Below are 24,016 nucleotides of genomic sequence, written 5' to 3' on the forward strand. Positions count from 1 at the left end.
ATCACTACTTCATCACTGAGACAAATCAAACCGTTTGAATGATTAAAGAAATGAGGGTTACAGAAAACGACATGGGCTCAGGGTGCAGTGTCTTTCCAGGTTTTTACCTCACATTTCTGCCGTGACAGGGCATTTCAGCGTAGTAATGTAATGGCCTGGGACATCGGAGGCAGAGAAATAATGTCAAAAGCAATTCTTCACATTTGGATCCCCCACATCATGTGCAAAGAGTGAACTTAAGCAGGCAAATGCAATTTGCTCCTTCCAAAGTATACATTTTTATCTCTTATGAAGAGATGAAGCCACATCCATTTCTAACGCCTCAAGGTAAAGAGGGTGGCATGTATCATAAGTGCAGAGAATGTCTGAAGGATTTAGAAGCAATCTTTTCATAATATATCTTTGGGTGAGGAAGTGGAGTTATGAGTTACTCAAAATTCATAAAGATTATTAAGTTTCCATCCTCATAGAAATGGTGCCACCACAGTATCGCTGCATTACACTGCCGGGGCTTCAGCCCCCAACTACCCAGAGCCTGGTCTGGGTCCAAGACATCCATCCATTACGTAGCATTAGTGCTCTGCAGAATAAAATAAAGGTTCCATTGCCTTCAAAAGCAAACAACAACAACAACACTGAAACAAATTGCTTTCACAGGAACCAGCCTGCGGTCGCTGGATGTGCTGAATTCCTGGCCCTCAGCATGTCAGCATTCCTTCATGTAAGTGATTGTAACAGGTAAGTAAGTTCCCATTTCAGCAACTTGCCTGGAGATTATCAACTTGTGTGTCTGTGCCTGCTGGGCTATTTGAATGATTACCCTAGCCCCCAAAGCCCTCAGCAAGGACTGGTTCTGGACCCAAGGCAGTGACCCCTCACGGTGAGGGAGCCTCCTCAACACCAGTCAGCTCTCCTGCTTGATGAATTTCCACCTAACAGCTCATCTAAACGCAGCCTATGGGCTTCATGGTTTCCCTTCCTCCTCTTCACTTAAGTCTTTGGGAAGTTATGAAACATATTTTTCTAGTCCTCCCAGGAGCAAGGCCAGGTTCACAGTTTGACCTCTGAAACATAGCAGCCCTGCAAAGCCAGACAGGCTGATGGAGCTGAGCCTTCCTGCTCTCGGCCTGGCCTACACAAACCATAACACAGAGCAGGCAGCAAGGTGACTTATGGGAAATGACAGGCGAAGGATCAGTAGGGGAAAATAATGGGATTTAATCATGTGACACTATCACAGGGACAGGATTCCCTTGCAGCAAGCTGTCCAGCACAGGTGAGCTCAGGTTCTGAGCAAACGAAGCACCTATGGTCACTAATGGTGGTCTTTTAATCAGATTAAGTGCCAGGGTGCTGGGAAGGCCCAGTGATTCTGTTTCCCACAAGTCTGAGTCTTCACCAAGTGATTTTAAGCAGATGCATAAAAACATCTATCTGTGAATTACGGAGATGTCTTCAATGTGTGAGAGGCCATCCGGCGGGCAGTTCAGGCTCATATGGAAGATTGTCACAGACTAATTAAGGACTCTGCCGCTCAGAGAAGATGGCTGACCCTGCAGTCTTACTCACACACTTTCCAGCCAGAGGGTGTGAAGTGGAGCCCCAATGGGGCATTTCCATCTGAAACCCAAGGGCACCCACACTGTGGAAACCATTGTAAACGCATCCCTCACTCAGTGACAGCAGAGGGGACACAAACACTTCAATTATCTTGGTATGGAACGCACACGGCAGCCCTCTCATGTTTGACATCATGAGGCACAGCTATCTCTCATTGATTGAATCTTATTCTTTCTTGCACTTTCCTATGCATTCATTACGAAGGAGGCCATTTGGAGGCAGAAAACAATGAGCCCTTTAGACAGAAGGTAGGGATTCAAAAACTGCAAAACTTCAGCTTTCAAAAATAGCCCGAGTGACCTCTTGCCGTACTCTGACCACTCCGCAGCAAGCAGGAGGCAACCCCTGTGATGAGCGGGTTCTGGCAAAGCTCTCTCTTCACAGATGATGCACAGCTTAAGCTATAATGAGTTTTTGGGTTACAAATGCTGAACACATTAATATTCCTTGATGATAATTATCACAGTATAAGCACCTTTCCCAATGTGAGTAGCATAAACCAACTGAAGCAGCATTTTTACTTCATTTGAAACAAGCTGGAAAATGGGATTTTCTACTCTTGTAACCTGAGGTCAACATACATCAAGCATTGCATATTAAACATACCTATACTTAAAGCACATCTCGCCATCTTTCCCCTCTGCTCCATGTAGACATGAAGTCATCTCCTTTATCCATTCTTTCTCATAAAATATTTTATCTGGGCATTCATGTGATACACACAATGGCAAAACAAAGTGTATTTCCCCTTCTCTATCAGGATTCTTATGTTTCTGCTTGTCACAAGCAGGAGGCCATCTTTTACAGATGGCATGTGAATCTGTGCAGTGTGAATGAATTCTGTGGCCACTGACTGCAAATCAAACAGGACAGAAATTAGAGGTGGACAAATAGGCTCTGAGAAGAACCCAACTCACACTACTTAGAGGGTGGAGCCAAACTTAGCCACCTTTATCTTCACGGCTTCAAGGCTGGCATCAGGACAGAGCTGTAAGGGTGTACATGAGTTCTAACTTACCACCACCACAAGGCCAGCAGTGACTTCAGCATCACACAGACAAACGGTAGCTTATCACAGAGGACTCTTACAGACTAATGTCCACCCCAGATTAAAAGAGCAATTATTGTTTGGATAATAGCTATCAGGTATTACCTGAAATGATCTACAGCACACTATATTTGTCCACAACAATTTCTTATATTCCAGTATTTGCCACAGCACACCCAAAATAGCAGAGCTCAGCGTACTCCCCACACTGTGATTGGCTAATCCAGATGGGATGGATTATCCATTGATTTTCTCTCACTGTTCCTCCTTTTGTTCCCCTTATTAAGTGAAAACAGAGGAGATGTTCACTATAAACTTCAGCTGATGTTTGCAAGGCTTAGAATGATCACAAGGAAGCTGATTCTTTTCATCACACCACAGTTCCAATTTCGTGATCCTTGTCAATCTCCACAGCACCCGCGATTTAGCCATGAGAGAAATGAAAGTCAGTTTCAACTCCGAATCCAAGGTTTGCTGGTGTAGATCTGTTGAACTCATTGGTAGCACGTTAGCCTACACTTCATTTAGAAAATATGCCATGCTACAATTGCTTTGAGTTCTCAGATATCATTTTTACTTATGTGCTGCAAAACTGTCTTAAAATCCCATTTGAATAGATGCTAGGGTTATGAGGGAACCTGCACTAAATATTTAATAGCTCTATCGGTTATTAAATACTATAACGTGAGGGCCGCAGAAGCATGATATAGAGAGAAGCAGAAGCATGATATAGAGAGCTTTCCCCGTTTCCTAACTTAACGCTGGGCTCGCTCTGAACATCGTGCAAGCCCATTCATCAGAACTGATGCATTTTAAAAAGTCCTCATTTACTAGCAGATAAATGTGCTCAGAGAACCTTTTATAGTGTAGAAATGACTGAAAACCTATTTGTTTTTTACTGTGAAAAATTTGCTGTATTGTGGCAAGGAAAAACCTCTCACGGGGAATTTAAAAGGCCTTTTTGAAATAGTATGTAAGGGTTAAAGCTTTGGAATACAAGAAAGTAGGATATAGCATCAATTTGGCAGAACGTAAACACACCAAAAAGAAACAACAGATTATCACGTGCATCAAATCTGGAAATAATATCTCAAGTCCAAGTATAATATATAATGAGATTGCCCATCCCGATTGCTGATTTTGATTGTGGCACTTTTAATTAAAACTTTTAAGTATAATGATCTCACAAATACAAAACACATCACACAGTGAAACTTACCAGACACAATGTCTATACATCTCAGTGTTGACTGTGACATTGTTGGAGAGTGACTTCATTTGCAGCTATTGCCAAGGACTTTCTTAGCACATTAAGATTAGCTTTGCAAACCTGTTTAAATATTTCTTGCTAAATTATACACTGAAAAATTAACATTTACTCTTTAACAGTGGCTACAACATAGGAAAATTTCCCCCCAAACCATAGCTGTCTTCTTAGAAATACATATTCTCCTGTAATTTAAAGAAAGTGCCTTTCAGCTGGAGACCTGCAGAGAGAGTGAGTGTGTCCTCAGAACACACTGTGACAGTGATCACCTACTCTTCAGGTCCTGAGTGGAGACACTTGCTTTTGAAAATGTCTTGTGGTGACTTACTAAATTCAAGCCATTTCAATTAGTATTACTGCACATTAAAAATTAATTACATTACTGAATGGATTAAGTTTTAAATTTCAATTCTACAGTATGTGCCCTAGAAATGACAGCTAAAAATCAATGCTCTTTGGCCCACAATCGGAAGTGTGTATGGTCGGACAGCCTGAGACTGGCGTCATGGCCAGGCAGTTTTAAAAGACTTGATGGTTCAATTGAACGTGTGTCAGTGCTCAGTCCAGTTTTTAACTTGAATGCTGCATAGCCTCAGAGGAGGAAAAACAGCTACACTCAGAGCTGGGAGAAACATGGTCACAGATCCCATGTTTATGACACAAAAGAGATCAACAGCCACCAAAGAATTGCTACACAACTCGTCAGAAGCTAAACCTGTCTTCAGAGTGCTTTCAATGAGCACATATGGTCTCTGAGTTCAACCCAAGTTGGTTTGTTATTAGTTTGTAGCAAGCACAGGTGGATCAGAAAATAAGGAAAAACTATGTATTTACAGTATTTACCACAAATGGAGACATGTACCAGAGATGGGCACTGCACACTGGAAGCCTGGGGCAGAAATAGCCAGAGAATATGCTAAGCCTCTGAGGTCTGATCTAGAGAAAACACTGAGCACCCCTGACATGGCAAGGGAAGAATACAAAATAAAGAGGAAGGAGAAAGACGATAGAGAGGAGATAGAGAAGCAAAGGCACAATTGTGTTCAGCCAGAGGCTGGGGTACTAATTGCTTTGTTTTAAGGAGTATTGTAAAATTATCGCTCATGAAACCCTGGTGTTGAACCAGTTATGCCATCTAGATGCCTTTGTAAATTACTAAAGGTTTTTTGGGGAGGTGTGCATTAGGATGTGCACTGCCATTCATTTACTATAGATTAATGATGTCTGCATACAGCATGGAAAAGTGTAATGTGTGTCTCTCCTCACTGCCTCTTTCTTTTGAGTAGCTGAGGGAAAGACTGTTGTAAATGAACTCAAGGAAGTCAGGTGCTATAAAGAACCAAAGAGAAACCATGCACTACCTGGCTTTTGAATTGAATGGTATTGGCCTGTTCCTCAGAGAAGAAAAAAACGATGTTTGTTTTGATCTTCAAGATCTCCTCCATGGTGCATTGGTGGGCAACAGCAAGTTGTGCATCGAGGGAGTTAAGAACATGGTAAGTAATAATAACACCAAAAAGAATGGGCCCCCAGGCGTAGTAGGGATCCCTGTGTGACAATCACCCTTCACTGCGAAGTACTGATGTGGCTTTGTTATGGCACAGGAAAGGTAACACACAGAACACTAGTGACACCACACAATGACACAGGCACCACACATCAATACTAGGCACAAGCCACCAGCAGCCACAGATCCTAGGGCCAAGTCAGATCTCTCAAAAGTGAATGGACCTGGAAAAACCCCACTGAATGGAGGTGTGGCCAGTCTACAGCATGGCACTGTGTCTTGGAGAAACAGAATAAAAGATTGGCAGGGGAAACATGTTTCCTTAGCGAAATATTACAGGGACACCAAATTAGTCTGAATTAAACATCCATTGGAGGCAAAACTACATGCAGCTTGTTTAAAGGGAGAGGTGAAAGAACGCAGCGTTTCCTGTTTGGGAAACACAAATAGGTTCACTGAGTCCTATTTTATCCTCTGAGAAATGCAATGAAACAATGATTTGAGGTGAACACACTGCAAATTCGAGATCACATTATTTAAAGGGGAGAACAATTGATTTTCTAATTCTCGTCTGCTGTAGCTGAAAGTCTGCCTTCTCAGTCAGGGCTCACAGGATGCTGAAGCGATGTGTTCGGGGGGAAGGAAGGAGACGCTTCACCAAGGATCATTGAGTATGTCATTGGTTAATTCTTGCTCTATGCTCCTCATTAGCATGACTCTCAAGTTTCTGGTATCATATCCGAAATATTAAGACATAATAACGACGAAGGTGCAGATAATTGGATATTAACCAGAACATACTTGACTGGGCAGGAGGTAGAGCCCTGCTTAAACTAATCCTGAAACATATTAATCACCAATTAATGAAAGGGTTTCAAATTCATTTTCTATTATAGAACACCTCCGAGTACCTAAGCTTTTTCTAACAAATGAGTTGGAATAACAGGGTAGAGAGAGGAGATACAGCAATCTGGCGATGCCTGAATTAGTGCTTTACAGTCTGCTGTGGGATGGTTGTGATAGCTAGAGTTAAATACTTGAATGCTCTTTACAACAGAGAGGAACACTTCCCGAAGTCCAGAGTTTAAACTCCAAATGTATATATCTCTTTCAGTAGCTGAGCCACAGTTAAATATTTCTTCAGAAGGCTGTCATAATATTATCTAGGTTTCCAAACTCAGATAGGTATTTAGTCTTCCAAATGAATCTCAGCTGTTCATTCCAACCATAAGGCATTTAACAAGAACTCAGGAGTGTATCAAAGATGGGCACCACACTTGGCAAACTTGAGGCAGGAAGAAATAAGGAATGTGGTAAGGCACTGGGGCTGAGTCTAGAGGGAACTTGAGTACCACCAAGATGTACATAAAACATCTCAGGAGAAAGAAAAGGAGAAAGACAACACAAGAAGAGACAGAGGCACAGACACAGTTCTATCCAGGACACAAGGCTGGGGTCCTGCTTCTGACCCACCTACCATGGCCACCTTTATTAGCTCCCTTCTAAAACTTCTAGGGATATTCAGGCTAGAGGAATAGTTACAGAAATACTTTTCAATAAACATAGGAAAGGGATCGGAGAGATTATCTGCCCAAAGAGATTCTAACATCTTAGTTTTGAAAGGTAGCATTCTCAAACACTGAGAGAGGGCATTTGCCTACAAAAGAAAACAAGGTGTATGTGTGCGCGTGTGTCTCGTGTGTGTGTGTGTGTGTGTGTGTGTGTGTGTGTGTGTTACAGCAAAGCCACTGCCTTGCCCATGCTGTTTGCCCATGCTACCTGCCTTTGTGGGCTGAATTGGATGGAAAGGGTGAGGATACTTGTTATCACAGAGATCCCACCCCCCAATTCTGCTGTTTGTTGACTTTCATTTTAATAACTCTTAAACAAGCACTCAGGGCAGATGAACTGAGATAAGACTTGCAAGTAGGCCCTTTTATCAACAATTTTTGCCACAGAAATACACAAACAGTCCAATGGCTCTTCATTAGCAAACAAATCAACAAGTGATATTTTAATGCATGACTTTGTTCTGTCTCTGTGGGGACCTTCGTTCAGAGAGTGATGTACAGTACAGAGAAAGGAATCATCAGCCACAAGGTCCCTGGGCTCTCTCCATTGAGGACTTCGCAGCCTCTGCTTAAAGACTGCATTTAATTGACTGATAGACAGTAGCTTCTTTGTTCGCAGAAGACAGCGAAGTAATGGCAGCTTGAAAATCGTAGCATCTACAGGGTCTCCTGAGACTAGTAACAGGGGGATATGTGTCAGGAATAAATAAATAATCTAATTATTAAGCCACTTCCTGTCAAGTTAACTCCAATTTGTTGGCTTTTGAAGGCAACAAAACGAGGCATTTTTCCTCATTATGCTTCTCTTTTTATACCAGTGGTAATCACAGGCGGATTAAAGGGTGCCTGATTGGTTTTTTTGTCAAGGATCTGAGAAGCAGCCAACAGTACAGAAAAACAGAGTTGGGGTTAGAAGAAATTTCATGCTTGTCTCCTTTCCAGCTCCCTAACAGCCCACACGGCTGCCCCATACGGTGCAGCCAGCTGTACAGCCAATGTGTACCCCTCCAACTGAGGCCTACCGGGCCACAGGCGCCATCCTGAGAGCCGTGAGATACCTTGCAATCTTGGCAGGTAGCTACTGCTGTCATAGGCATAATTCTAAAGGTGACCTACGAAACCCCGTCAGCTCTCCAAATGCAACAATATGAGCAGCTGAAGTTGACACCCACTCTCCATATTGGCTCTTCGCTCCTTTGTTTACTGCTTTCAATGGCCCCCGGAACTAAGAAATAACCCGTCCAAACGGGTCATCGGAGACCTTCTCTTTGGCTGCGTGCAGTTGGATCCTGTGTAAATAGGTCAGGATCCATATGAATGATATGCACGTGAGCGTGCCTTTACGTGGGTTCAATTGTGTGGGTGTGCTTGCATTGAACTGATTAATTTATTTATTATTGATGAATTCCCATGCCTCCATTCAGAAATGTTCTGCAAACTTCATGTGGCCTAGACTACAGAAATCAAGGGTGAGGAGAAAATGAGACTCTGTAGCTAAACTGCATGGTACTGCCCCTACCCACTGTAGAGATCAGGAGGCCAGGCTAGCGGTCATTCTGCCCAAGAGCTAGGCTCTTTTGTGGCTCTGTAAAGGCAGCATGTCCTAAAAGGTGACAGGAAACTGAAATGTGGGTCTGTCTACGAGTGCAGGAAAACCTTCTTTCTTACAGGAAGTTAACATAAGGAATGTCTACGTGATGTTCTCAGGGATTAATAACTCAGACACTACACTAACTGCTAATACCTATTTCTCTTCTAAGCCATGGCTGCCAACCACAGAGGATAAACATCACGATTTGCGTTTTAATAACTTAACCCCACGCAGGGGCCATGCACAAAGTTTGTCACTCTGAATCTTTTGAAGCTTGTGACTGTAAACAACTCCGCCTTTTTCCAAAGGTACTTTTCTTTTCCAATTGTCCTTGCTTTCTGGAAGGCTGCTGGTAGACAAGGCTTGGGAAGTTCCCACAGCGTGCTTTGCTCTCTCGACAAACAGCACAGCTATAATGCTACTGGCCACCCTTTTTGAATACATCTTGAATTTTTGTTAAATTGCGCAGATAATTAAGGCCTCTTCATATGTACAGTCCGCTTCATTGGTAACACGAATTCTGTTTTCAGTTACTGTCTAAAAATTCCCTCTCTGAATAATTTCAAACTAAGCAATAACACTTCATTTTACATAAGTTTTATCTGATGTCCCCACACAGAGCTGCCAGCTGTACAGACGTGTGCTTCTGAGGCTGGGGCCTACCAGGCCACAGACTCCATCCTGAGAGCTCTGCGGCACCTTGCTGCCATTGGCAGGCTCTCCCAGCTATCGCTGTGGCCGTGGCTCAACACTGCACACAACTTAAAATTATCTGATTATTAGAATTTGTGGCCCACACTCCACTTTCTCCTTTATTTAATCTATCCCCAGATCACACATTTGTTTAAATGTTTTGGCTGGCTTACAGATCACGCGGCCATCTGCACAGTAGGTGTGACAACCAGGTTTTTTTTTTAGACAAAAGTTAACGTTATAAACAAAGATAAAGTCATCTGAAATGCTTTGGTGTTTGTTATTCTGCCTGGCTCACTTGGACCAACTCTAAGAAATAAATAGAATTATCTGTGTAAATCGATGAACATCTATGAAAAACAACACCCAGCAGAACGCTGAGCTTGCTCCATTACCTACGTTAATATCGTGACAGCTGAGGAGAGATGACCTGGCCCACTTCTCATCTCTCCTGTACAGATGGCTATTAAAGAGAAAGTACCCCTTTTGTATGGCCCATGCAGAAACCCTTTATGGGCTTTTCAAATAAGCCAGCATTGCCCACATGAGGGTAGCTTTCTCTTACCATTAAACTGCCCAGATTTCATCTTTTTTAATCCAGCCCTTGATGAAATAAGCCAGTATTTCCTCATATGCAACATCAAATGCTTGATTTCTTAATTCCCTGAATTTTTAGGTAATCAAATGAAGAATTTTTAAAATTCAATAGCCCCATTTAGAATGAATATAATTCGTGACTCCTAAGAATCTCAATGACTTTGTAATCCTTAAGATGGTATGAATAATCTCTCTCATGTGTATACACACACACACACACACACACACACACACACACAACCTCACATATAGTCATACATATAAACATTAAGACAAATTCAGTTTTTCATTAGTTTTATAACTGTGAATGTAAGAAGAGAATTTAAAGTACATGCAAATGTCAAAATATTTTGTGATTTCTCTCCAAGTCAAGTAAAATCCAAAGCTATGCTAGCGTCCCATGTATTAGGTTTTCTCTATTCTAAAGCAAGAGGTCTCAAGTTGAAGTGTTTTGAAGGTGGCACAGAACTCTACATCAAACCTTGATGATCAGTTAGAATACAAGCCACCTAGTAAAGAAGGGTAGCAACATCCTGCCACCCGGGGCCTCAGACATCCTGCAGGGCGTGTGAATGCCACTTACTGTAAGGAGAGACTACAGTTCCAGGATTCCACTTAACTGATTTACGCACTCTTGTTGTCTTGACATAGTGCATGCTCCATACCACATGGGGTACATACATTCCTGAATGCACTGTACTTGTGCTGAGTCTCTTCATGGTTTAAAAAATAATTACCCAGAATGTACTGAGTATCAGCGACCAGGATAAAAATAGCCAATATTGTTGCATTGCGTTTCTCAGGCCAGGTACTGTTCATTATACCAATTTCCACTTTTGCTTCTCTAAGAAATAATTTTTTTTTTCCTAGAATGCTAGCTAGCATCATGTTTGACCTTTAAGGATAAGCTCACTAGCATATCTGAATTTTTCCAGTTTTTTTTTATAACAAAATGGGGATATTTTGATTCCTTACATGCAATCATTACAATACAATCTTACAAAAACATGAAAAGATTAAGTGAAATGAAAACAAGCTATTTCTAAGTAGATTTTTCAATGTAATTCATAGGTGTATGATCTGTGTTCAGTTCTCCATAATCGATCTATGAACTAGGGAAGGAGGGCTAGAAATGGCCATGGCATTACCTTACTACTTCTCTCAGAAGTTAGCGGCTGCAATAATTCATTCCAAGGGTAATGGCCTCTCTCCCCTTTGGCCATTTCTTTGTCAGGCTGACTGGCCCTTCATAGTGAGCATACTGCTGGTTGCCTATCACCAGCCACTCACAATTTGCTCACTGCGTTCATGAGACAGTTGTGTGTGGCTGTTTGGAACACATTCATCTCTTTAGGGATTTATGTGTTAGTAGTGGCAGTGCCAACCTCCATAGTGAACAGAATTTCTTTCTAACTAAAATAGATAATTAGAGGCTGGTAATTATTGGTCAAGAATTATCAGAGTGAAAAAATTAAGCCTCTCGTAAACAGTTCTTGGCAATGCCACCTCTTTATATCATCTCATGCCTAACAACCCTTTATTCCAAGCACTTACAAATTTACTCTACTACGGTGGAGCCTCATAATTTTATATGAGGCAATCCCTTCGCCGGGTTAAACACATTTAGATTTCCTGGTTCCACCTCTTTGTTGTTAATATGTACCAAATAATAGTAACCAGAAATCTCACAGAGGAAAATAACAATAAATCTTTACCACTCGATAGAAAGAGAAGGGTAGATATGCATTAAAAGTCACAGTGCACAATGGCTTCTTTATGGTAAAAATGAACAAAGACTGTGTGAAAGGAACAAAGGAAGACAAAAAAAAAATTCTCATCTGCACAGACATTAGTTAACCTGTTCTAGCAAAGTTGTTAAAACATTGTTTAGTTCTCTGCCTCCCTCAGCCTCACCCTCCTTCTCTGCATATGTGTGTGCAAAGAAGGAAAAAACCCTAAGTAATTAAGCAATTACTGGTCTGAATGTGTGTGTGTGTGTGTGTGTGTGTGTATTCATAAATATGCAAAACCATGTCAAAATGTGGTAAATGGAAAGGTTTCATGTTTTCCTTAATAAGCATACACCAAGGCCCTGGCACACTTTTGTCAAGTAATTACTCCTGCAACTGAGATCATGTGTCCACACCTAGCTGCAAATGGAACTTAAGGGCACTTCCCTATGCTCCTGGTGGTAACATCAATGGGTTTCCTTTCTCAAATGTCCCTCATCAATAGCATGAAACCAGCATATCCAGAAAGAAGAGGCTTGGAGGTTACTTAAAAAACTTATAGCTCCCCCCCCCCCAAAAAAAAAGCAAAGGAGGAGGCTACAGGGGGCTTTTGAGTCCCAGCTCATTGAGGCATCCTCAGACCATGTTTCTGTCAGGAGACAGGGCCCTTCCTCTAGATGTTTTGCAAAATGAAAGCTACAAAACACCACCCACCCTTTTAACAGGGTGAGAGACTTTCAGACAGTCCCTAATCCCTCTTCCTGTACTAAATGTCTACTTCAGATTATTTTTTTATTAGATAAAAAATACACACTGATACACAATCTAAAAATACCCAGCCTCAATGGAGGTATTTTAGCCAACAAAATAATGCTGCCTGCCTCATTTGAAAGACTAAGTATCACACTGGGATTTTAAAAAGGGGCATCTTAGCCCTGGCGACTCCCTCCTGCTTCACATTCTCTCTCTAGATATTAACAAGGAGGATGGAGTTTAAGAACTTGGATGCCTGGTCAACAGACAGAGCAATTAAGTGAATGCTATTCATTTGTTTAGGCCTCAAGTGCAAGAGAATCACATAATTTTATTATTAAAAAAAAAATAGCCTGAATATTAAATAATCAGGCCGTCTGTGAAAATGAAAGGGATTTGCATCTCTGAAAGAAGGTGAATTGTTAAATGCTCAGATCCCAAGAGGAGGTGAGTGTCATATTAATCCACTATTACAGAGAGGGGAAAGGCTTGGGAGAGCACTAATGAACGACTGGAGGAACGTAAGATAAACAGGAAGAGAAGGGGATAGAGAAAGTGGGGGGGGATGAGCCAGGTTGAATCGCAGAATGACAGTGAGATGGGAAAGCCAAGTGTACCTCAACACTCGATATTCAGTCTAGATCCTACTTGTGACAGAGATATTAACACAGGGCCTGAGATACTTCCTGTATGCTCATTAGCAGGGTGGATAAATTAGAAACCCAGAGACTAAATTTACACTGAAGGGATCTGGAGAGAAGCAGGACTCACTACACGTTTTTTGTAACTAGAACACTTGAAGGTCAAGGCTATTGCAACTTGTAACATGAGGCAGAATCTGTGACTGCTGCCACCAAGCCACAGTGAAGAAATGGAGACATGTAACTCTGGGCAAGTACCATTTGGAAGGAATCGTGCAGTTTTTCCTATCCCTTTCTCTAAAAAAAAAAAAAAAAAAAAAAAAAAAAAAAAAAAAAAAAAAACAGTGGAAGTTCACATGGACTTTTTTTTTTCCAGGATTCTGAACAGGAGGCAATTTGCAGGGAACATTCTCTGAATCCCTTCTGAGTGCTTAAGAAGACCTTTTAATACTATCCTGCCATGGCAACGAATATATTATCTTAAGGCATAAGAAATCACTAATAATCTTCATACTTAAATATGGAACACAAACACATAAATTGATCAATACTTCAACTGCCATGCATGTGCTGCAGGTTGCAGTTGACCATTTTATTTGTCAGTAACAATTGTCCAAAAAAAATCTTATAATTGAAAACGAAGCTAAAGCTATTGAAAAGATATTATTTTTTTCCAACATGGTCCTGAATTTTAGTAAAATACATTGCAAGTTCTGCTATGGTCAGCCTTCCTGAGCAGGGACAACAGTTGGAGTCACCCTAGAATGTACTTTGTTAGAGCTCTGCTCCTTGCTGTACAATACAAGATGGTCCCACAACCCTGGAAACAAATCCATGTCTAAAAAATGTTGAATTTGCCTTTCTATATTAAAAAAATTTTATTAGCTGAATATAAGGTTAATCAGACTTCAAAATATTATATCCTACTTATTTATGGGTTTTATAAAACACCAAGAAGTATAAAATAAATAAACAAAACCCTCATGGTATAAAAATACAAATGAGTAACAAAAATAGTACGCAATAATAGCAATTGTCATTTTATTAGTAGCAAAAGATGTGCTTGATAAAGTTTAATTGGCTGGTACAATTCTTAGCGTTATTACTAAGTGATTATCAAATTAAAAAACAGGAACGAGGCAGTAACCCCTGAGGAATGGGTGGATAATGGGACACCATGAATGAGTGGAAAAGCTGTCGCTTTAGTTCCAGCCCATCTAATACACGCACGATCCTAAAATCACTGGCCGAGAGTAACTTCAGAGGTCTCCCTGTCCATTTCTACAAAGATCTGTGGAAAATTTCGTGGGAAATAAAAATCTGATTCCTGAATTCTTTACATGATCTTTATGATCATTATTATTTCCAGGCTGCCGAAACCATACTTATAAAACTATTTTATGGCAATTTAAATTATTTATGTTTCCCCATCACAAAACTCACCACTTCAGAGTTTGATACAAAGATGCTTAAGCAACACACAGCAGTGCCATTATCATAATAACTTCTGAAATTAAAACCTGTCTAAAACTCTATGGAAAGCTAACATCCAGTTCATTAACCATTCCTGTTAGTTTTCAATAATGCAAAAATGATTAGAAGTTTAATTTGCTAATCACCTGTGCTTTGACTGGCAGAACGCAGATAATCCTCTGCAGAAGTCTAAACTAGCCCTTGCAGAAAATAAAACACGCTAATGCCTTACCAGGTCTAATAAGAGGAAAAAAAAAAAAACCAATCACACCTTGGTAAAGCATTGATGGCAGAACAATTAATTCATTCTTAATGCTGTTTAATTACATAGGCACTGATGTACACACATATGAGAAAAGCGGATGAGTAGCAAGGGGCGGAGTCTCACTCACCAATCATGTGATTTGCCACATGAACCTGGATGTCCCACTCGTTGTAGAAAACCATCTGACACTTGATACACTGGTAGGTCTTCTTCTGAGAAAACAAGGAGGGACACGATTGCTTAGACACATGTGCATAAATAAGTGCTCCCGCCCAACACAAACCAGAAGGAAAACCCCTGACCACAGAACGGTCTTCCCACGATGTTGGTTTTGTCTGTGTGGCTAATTAACATTCTGTGGATTTCTCTGACAAAGCACCCTGAGCTTCTTATCAAGAAATTGAGAGTTGACAGCTAACAGTACATGTTATTACATTTACAAGGAGCAAAGGCACCATGTTATGAAATAATGATAACAAAATAATATAAGTGCTTTTAAGCTCAAAACTAAACCCTAGTATTAAAAATACTTACAACATATGGCTCAGTTTCAAAAACTTCAAGTATCAGACATGTTTTAATTCTCACTAAAATCATGGCAGTTTTGCTCCCAGAAACATACAAGTAAAATAGTAAGCTAAGGTTCATAGCATTTTAGACAATGGGGCTGGAGAGGTGGCTCAGCAGTTAAGAGCACTTGCTGCTCTGGCAGTGGGCACAGGTTCAGTTCCTAAAACCTATCTGGATGCTCACAACTCCCTGTAATTCTATCTCCAGGGGAGTGGCCACCTTGTCACTTCCACAGGCACGTGGCACCTGGTACACAGACATACAGGCAGGCAAAACACGAGCACACATACAAAAAGCCCCAAATCATTCTTTAAAGAAGGTAGGTATTTTTGTGCAGTCAGAAGTGTAGGCAACCCTTCTGAGATTCTAATTCCTCTCTTTTGAATATGTACTTTCTCTCTTAGGAAATTGTTCGAGATTAAACACCGCAGTCCAGTGAAACAGATGGAGCAGAGTATTTATGATAGGGGTTAGGACACACACACACAAACGCACACACACTGGATGTCACTGGGACACAGAAACGGGGAAAGAAGTAATGTCTCTCAAATCTCAGATGAATCATGCAGAGTGACTTTCTGTCTTCAAGACTGATTCTCTCTCGGTGCACGTAGGGTTGACTCAGTGATTAAAGAGCTAAGGTGCTCTACAGAACGCACCATCACATACATTCCTTCACATCACATGGCTGTCTACAATCAAAAAACATCTTGTAAAGTGAAATCTACAATTAAGGAATAGCTCACTTGTAAATGTGGGGAAATTCCATCTGTAAAAGTGTACATGTAATGTTTGGTAGTAATAAGTCCCACAGATTATTATTTCAGTTGGCATCCTATAACATGTTTTGCTACAGGTATTAATATGAAATAGGAGTCATAAGTTAATATGAATCATAAATTATAGCGTATTGTGAAAAGCTCAAGTTGTTTAGAACATAAAAAACATAAAGTATGAAAATAAGTGTAATTTCACTTGAAATTACAAAAGATAAGTGCCACAAATGTAAGTATTTCTTATTTGTCATAATCTACATAGTATTTTCTTCTACAACAAGGGACATTATACCTAGCAAACCCTAAAAGCTCAGGCATATCTCCAATGCACATATCTAAATAACCCAGTAGTGGTTGTTCATTAGAATCCAGTGGACTGAATGTACCAAATCTAAATCTAGCACAGGCTTCCAACCCCCTGACAATCATGGAAGACGATTTACTGCATGGAGCTGTTCATGAGACCCTTTGACAGTGACGCATAGAGCAACACGTGCTGTGTAAATAACATTCATCCCTTTTGTAACTATATTTCCCTTTAGAACTAGTTAGAAAATATTTCTTACTCCCTGATGACCTCCATTATATATTGTTTATTAGCATACTTCAAGCATCATTCCTGATATGTGACCTTGCTGAAAAACAAAGAAACATAAACTTAATGGCTAGTCTTTTCTCTTGTTAGCACAGTAAAACACAGAACATGTCGAAAACTGTCTCCAAAAATTATGACTGATAAGGAGGTTGCTCGAATATACTAAGGCCTTTTTTTCCTTCCCGTCCACTAATAAAGAACGAAACCACTTGAAAAGCCAAGGTAATAAAATGGCAGCACTTATGCCTATCTTCAAAATGAGCTGACACATTTAAAGAGCCTTGTAAGTTTTCACTTATTGAAAGAAAATGCTTGTGTCACTATTGATAATTCACAGAGCTAATTCTCTACACCCTCACGGTGTCTAAAATGCTTTCTCCTGTTTTATATCGACATAGCCATGTTCTTATCTACATGTGCCCAAATCTCTAGCTGGCTAGAGATGCAAAGGAGAGCACCGTAAGGCCTAAATACAGCAGCTTCACCCAGCTCAGCAACCCCTGCCCCAGTTTCCTCAAAACAAAGCCACGCTATGCAAATGGTATACATAAAAAACATTTTCACTTCCCAGTTTTTAGAATAGTACACTGAAATGGCCTATAAAGTAGTCATTCCAATATATTCTTATCTAACTATCCGAGGGCAGTCCGCACCTGCCCACCCACTGAGCACAGGACACTAACCTGTAAACCTCATCCTGAGAGATAAACCTCACCCTGAGAGAGCGCTGCATAACTCAGATTACCAAGGATTCACCCTAATTCTAGGCCCAAATCCTCCCTTTTCCCACTTTCAACCATTGGTTCCAAACCTAGGTTGGGTCTATAAAGAGCAGAATGAACCCCCTGTCTAATTGACAGTTTCACTAGTCCCCTTCTCAGTCTGAGAGCAGGAACAGTTCGCAACAGATTGTCTAGTGGCTTTTCCAACATGGTTATCAGTCTTCAGTCATAGGCATAAACAGATCCTCAAGTGAAGCGATCAGATGCCTGAGGGGTGACCCCGGCACTGCCAAGTGCAAGGGGACTGTCACCTCCCTCAGGACAATTGCTTCCATTTATATCAAAGACAACAACAAAAAAGTCACATGAGATAATTTCTCTTAAAAGCAGGTGAAGTAGAAACAGAACCCCCATTGTTTGGGCCCCACATTGGCCTTGATCCACGCCTAGGTTGTCAATTTACTTGAAATGCTAATTTAGTCCCATTTTTAAAAGAGACTTTTTTTTTTTTCATTAGCCTTTTTAAATGAGCTACTTGGGAGCAGGACTGTCACTTCCTGATTGTTCTCCTTTGTTTTCTGATACTGATAGATGTAATTATCAAGGATACAACTTTCTCCCAGCACCTCATTATTTTTGATTGATTTTGAGAACAATTTAAACGTGCCTCTTTGACATTTTTTGTTTTCAGCTATACTCTGTTCAGGTACTCAGAGACTTTCAGAAAAGAACATCTCTTAAGTTAAAAAAAAGGGGGGGGGGAGGTTAAAGATCTCTAATAATGTATAGTATTAAATATTCCTTTTCTGATTACCTCTCTGTTTGATTTCTTACCCATTAGCTTTTAGACTACATTTTGTCTTACCAAATTAAATAAAAGTTATGAATTTTTAAAAATTATGTTTTGGAGTTGTAAATTGCTTTTTTAAAAGATAATATAATAAGTGCATTAAGAAAAAAAAATCAGTGAGTCCATAGTAACCCTCAAAGGTAGAAAGCCAATCTCTGTGGCTATGATGGTCACTATTAAATAAGCCTCTAAGCATGATGTCCCTGCCTCCCCATCCTTCCCCCCATTCTTTTTTGACTGCTTTGAAACAGAATCTCATGGGTATCTCAGGGTGGCTGCAAACTTGGAATTTCTCTTCCTCAGTCTTCAGTGCTAAGATTACAGGTGTGTGTCGGTCCACACGCTTGGGGATGTAAATTTCTTTTTCTGACAATCGGCAGTCAAAGGGTTGGAAACACTAAGCTTTTCCAGGAGGGAATTCAGTTCATGCCTACTTAATGATAGGAGGGTTATGCAAGGGAAAGACGAAGAAATGCTAGGATGGAGAAAGCCACCATTTTGCACTGACTGGGAAACCATGAGGAACTGAAGACTTTGCAGAGAAAGATTATTCTACTGAAAGAAACTTATCCAAAGTTCTAAGCTGGATGTAATAAAGCCTTTAGAGGCAACAGCCTAGGCTTCAGTACAGACAGACAGAAGAATAAACAAGGCCCTGAAGAGACCTTCTAGAAAACTGGACTATTGTCTTTAAAACATCCAGGTCGCAGGAGAGGAGAGAAGACTGTTCCCAGGTGGCTCAAAGAGGTTTATCTACTAAACGTACTTATGGGGTCTAGCTTTGGGATAAAGGGGCCAGGAGTGTTTGAGCAGCTGGGGAAATGTGATCACCATTTGATATTGGATGTTACTGGGGGCTAATGGGCATCTTCCTTGGATGTGATGATAGCATGTGGGAAAGGCCAATGTCCTTTGTGTCAGGAGAATCACATCAATGGTATAGAGGTGAAGTGGCATGCTACTCACAAGTGAAATCTTACAACATCAGAGGAAGCAATAAACAAATAACGCAGATATGGGCAAAGCAGAAAGAGCTACATGACAATAGCAATCGCCAGGTACATGGGTGAGTGTCAGAGAAAACACAGGGGCAGAGAAATAAATGCAAGTGCCTCGATGCGCTGAGTGTTTTCTCAGTCGGAACACATCCTGATCATCCCCAGGTGTGTTATTTTCCCATATCTATATGAAAGACACACCAAAGAGTTTCTGTCTAGGGGTCGTAAGTAGCTTTGCAAATATTTTTGATGTTTTAATGAGATTTTGAGCATGAATCTAACGCGTAAGAGTAGTCATCCAGATAAATTGGGTGACTTGTCCAAAGGCATACAGGGCATGAATACCCTAAACAAAGCCAGGATTCTACTTAGCCCCTTCTCAGTGCCTTTAAACACAGTTTCTACTCTTCAAGTAAACCTGAGAAGCAAGCTTTCCGTGCTGTGGAACATGAAGTAGCAGAGATGACGGAGAAACAGCTCATAACAAGGCCGGGTCTGTTTCTGCTCCCTTGCTCTCAAGTCCCATCACAGACCCTTCTGTAAGATCTGAGTGTAGAAAAGGTTCTGTTCTCCCAGAGTCTACTGTAGGACCTCGTTTTTTCTCAATGTTCTGTAGTTTCAACACTGTATTTTAATTACATGTTTATTTCAATACTAAGAACATTTTCAATCCGAGATGGCAAGAATGCCTTTAATTCCCACAAGTTTCATCTGGTTAAATGAATTGTTTTTGAGTCTCCCAGAACCTTCCACAAGCTCAACACTGGAGCCTTTCTACCATCCTCTCCTTATCAGTTGCCCTTGCATGCATGTTTTAACAAATTGGCACGGACATCTGAGTTCTCCTGCAGGTGAATCCCCTCTTCAGTGCTGAGTTTGTCATCTCTACCAAAGCATCATTTCAACGACTTGCTTCCACTGCTAATTTTAAACGTTAAATTGCCGGGCCTGGTGGCGCAGGCCTTTAATCCCAGCACTTGGGAGGCAGAGGCAGGCGGATTTCTGAGTTCGAGGCCAGCCTGGTCTACCAAGTGAGTTTCAGGACAGCCAGGGCTATACAGAGAAACCCTGTCTCGAAAAACCAAAAAAAAAATAAATAAATAAACGTTAAATTATCCCGGCTTTTGGTGTATATTTCTGGGCTTAAATTTACTTAAAATTTGTCAGTTTTCTTAGTGGAAATTGTCCTCACCTTTTAAAACTATTAAACCTACTATTTCATGGCAAATGTTGATATTCTCTTTTCTGACAAAGTCTCTTTCTGGTGGTTGTTTTCTCTGTCTGTCTCTGTCTCTGTCTCTCTCTCCCCTGACTCCTCCTCCCCTGACTCCTCCTCCCTGACGCCTCCTACCCTGACTCCTCCCCCTCTGACTCCTCCTCCCCTGACTCCTCCCTCCCTTCTTCTTTTAAAGTCAGAGTCAGGCTCATTCACAGAATTTGAAGCCTTGATTTGAAGCCACTTGGAGTGAACGCCTTTTGCCCATTGCCTTGCTGAGGTCATGCCGCTGGACTTGAGTCTCACAGAGGGGCATTTCCTGTGCACCTGCCCTGCTGCAGGGATAGAAGAAACAGCACAGGTTCGGTTTTAAGTCTGAAAGCTGCCCCTCTTCCTGCTTCTCTAATTGTCTAGGGAGAAACCCAGATACGAAGCAGAAATCAACAGCACCGTTTTACTGCCCAGTCTCTCGGCAAGAGGAGGCAATCGTTGCTGTTCCTGCTTATTTGTCGTTTCTTGTTCATTTATTTATTTGTACATATATGCCTGCCTGGCTTACAAGGAAAGGCCTGACCTCATAGCCACCAATGCTAAGCAAGCACTCCATCACTGAACTACAAGGCAGATGGATCAGGAGTTCAAAGCCAGGGGCTGGAGAGATGGCTCAGTGGGTAAGAATGCTCTTCCAGAGGACCCAGTTTGGGTTCTCAGCACCCACACGATGACTAAAAACACTGCAATGCCAGTCCTTTGGGGGTCCCCAAGGACACCAGGATATACATGGTACATAGGCATACATTCTGCCATAACACCTATACACATAAAATAAATAAAATGAAGAGTTTAAAACTAGCCTGGATTATACAGCAATGCCATTTTTTAAAACCTTAAAAATAGATAAATGAATAAGTAGCAGGTCTGGCTTTGTCTTATAAGGATGAAACCTTAGTATTTCCTTGCAAGAGCCCCGCAGACCCTCATATCCTGCAGACCCACAGACCCTGCAGACCCTCACACCCTGCAGACCAGCAGATCCTGCAGACCCGCAGACCCTTGCCTGCATCCCCAATGTCTTACTTGGCTTTTGCACTGGAAGAATGAAGGACACGTCTACACAGGTTCCTGTGTTTCTCCTTCATCACCACTCCACCCATGTTTGGACCACTTCTCCTAGCTGTCTTACAGCCCATGGCTCCCTCTACTCCACCAGTCTCAAGCATGGAAGGGGCAGTTGGAAGCTCTGCTAGAATCCCAACAATACAATGTTACACAACAAATGCTAAAACTCACTCAGCCCAATTATATCCAGCAATCTTAGTAGAAAAGAAACTCTGGAATGTTCTCTCTACAATCAGTCACTACACTGTGGCTTCGTCATTCAGCTGAGCTACAAGTCATTGAATGACCCTGAGTGTTAGGTTACTTCCCTGTCAATTAAAAATCATACAGCTTACTTTTTAGAGTTCTATGGGAAACAAGAATTATACGAACATGCCTAGACCATGCCTAGAGTGAGCAAGCCAGTGCTAAGCAACAACTGCCTTTGTTGCTCTTTACTTGACAGGTTATTATGGGATGTAATGGAAGGATACTAACAGGCACACAAAGATCCTTACCAAGGGAGTTCCAGAGGTGGACTTCGGGATCATATTAACATTTCTTTCGATTAAAATACACAGATTTAGATTTTATGCACCTTAAGAGTTCTAAAATCTAAAAGCTCAGTAAGTAATAGTAAAAAGGATACCACAGTTTGTGACAACTGTGGAGAGACAGAAAGGAAGAGATTTAAAGAACAATCTGTATAAAGATTCAAACTGGGCCCAAGAAGATGGCTCTCTGGGTAAAGGGCTCGCTATGCAAGCATGAGGACTGGAGTTTTGATTGGCAGCACCCACAGGCACTGCAGCTCACATGTGATTCTAGACATCTGAAGGTGAAACACAGGTTCCCTGGAAAAAGCTAGCTAGTGTGGCTAGATGACTGGGTGCTAGCTCCAGATGGGCGAGCGGCCCTGCCTCCCATAATATACAAGTCGGAAAGCAACAGAGGAAGACAGTGCCAGCCTCCAGATTCCAAATATACATGAACTCACATACATCCACACCTCCACACTTGCGTTTCCACACACATGTGAAAATATACAGACACTTATGTAAACTATCCACACACAAGCACGCCAAACAAGCTAGGAGAAACAAAGATATCAAACAAAACAGTTATTAATGTCTACAGCAATATATATTATCATTCTAAAAACAAATATATTACAAATTACATGTGGTGAGTAACACCTTCACTTGGCAGGATTTTGTTGGCAAACAAGTAGATATTATATGAGGGTAAGTCATGAGCTCACAGCTTTGTACAAATTTGGACAACTTACTAATTTAGCCTAGTCATTTTCATCGTAATAGTGAATTAATATGAAGATAAGTCATTCAGCACAGAGGGGCAAGTGGCTGAAATGTAACAGGATCAACTGATACAGACATAACACAAGGAAAAAATGGAAGCTTTTGTGTTTGATGGTAATCATGTGGCCGGACTATCACTGTGCACAGTGCCTGGCACATGGTAGGCCTTAAACACCAAGAGGAAATGACATCATCCTGAATTCAAGGAGTCAGAACACACTTTGCAAAAGGAAACACACAAACATTAAAGTCCTATTCAGATTTTGCCTAAATAACATGGCAATACAGTTCAGGACCAAGCATCTTTGTTGGTCCACAGTTAATGGGAGCTAAAACAAGTCTGGCAGGAACAGTTTAATATGCCCTAAAGGAGTCAGGAAAAAATTTAAAACCAAAATCAAACCAACCAACCAACCAACCAAAAAAACCCTGGAGGTGATGCATGATCTAAAATGGAATAATTCTCCCGATCCTAAATCTATCACAAAGTGCCTGTCACCTGCAGGGTGGTGCTGGGTGTCCTGGGAGGCATTGGATAGACTGGGGAGAACGAATCAGAAAAGATGCAGGGTCAAAGATTGCTCATAGCCAACTGGCTAGACAGAAAACACGCTTTTGCATATTCTTTTAAGTTTGGGGTTACTTAATCCTTTTTATTTTTTGGTAGGGATGGTGCTTGAACCCATGACTTCGCCCATGCTGTGCTTACGCATTCCCACTGATGCAGATCTCTGGTCCTTCCTGTGCTCATTAGGCTCCCCCGAGGCCCGACCATTTTCCTTTGTTTCTATTCTTGGTCTATCCTTCCAGCTATTCTTCTGCCAGCTTCATGCCCCACCCACAGGACATGCTCTCCTTTCATCTGGTGTTTGCAGTTGTTGACAGCACTGTGTAGATTACCTGTCTGTTGTTACTGCTATCTCTTTGAGATAGCTTACTGTATTATCCACACCCACACTCAGGTGTCTACTATCTCCCCCTCCACCTCCCTCCCTTTCCTCCTCTCTCTCTCCCCCTCTCTCCCTCACACCACAAATGCACAGAGTTCTGAGTTTTCCCATTCCTTCCACTCAAACAGCTTTCCCACGTAGCCATGTCAGATGGCCCTTCCCGTTT

The 24,016-nt window shown here is 41.3% G+C and overlaps 1 protein-coding gene across 3 annotated transcripts in view; it reads right to left on the bottom strand.

Moving 5' to 3' along the window:
• Znf521 (zinc finger protein 521) overlaps positions 1 to 24,016 on the bottom strand; it is a 285,412-nt gene that overhangs the window by 115,504 nt on the left and 145,892 nt on the right. For 2 of the 3 annotated variants that reach the window (XM_021215108.2, XM_021215110.2), the window contains one exon: positions 14,884 to 14,968. In XM_021215108.2, coding sequence (XP_021070767.1) covers positions 14,884 to 14,968 — 85 coding nt within the window. The remainder of the gene's footprint in view (positions 1 to 14,883; positions 14,969 to 24,016) is intronic. The other variant, XM_029546908.1, reaches the window with a different exon arrangement.

This window comes from Mus pahari, chromosome 15 (assembly GCF_900095145.1).
Source record: "Mus pahari chromosome 15, PAHARI_EIJ_v1.1, whole genome shotgun sequence".
NCBI classification, from domain to species: Eukaryota; Metazoa; Chordata; class Mammalia; order Rodentia; family Muridae; genus Mus; species Mus pahari.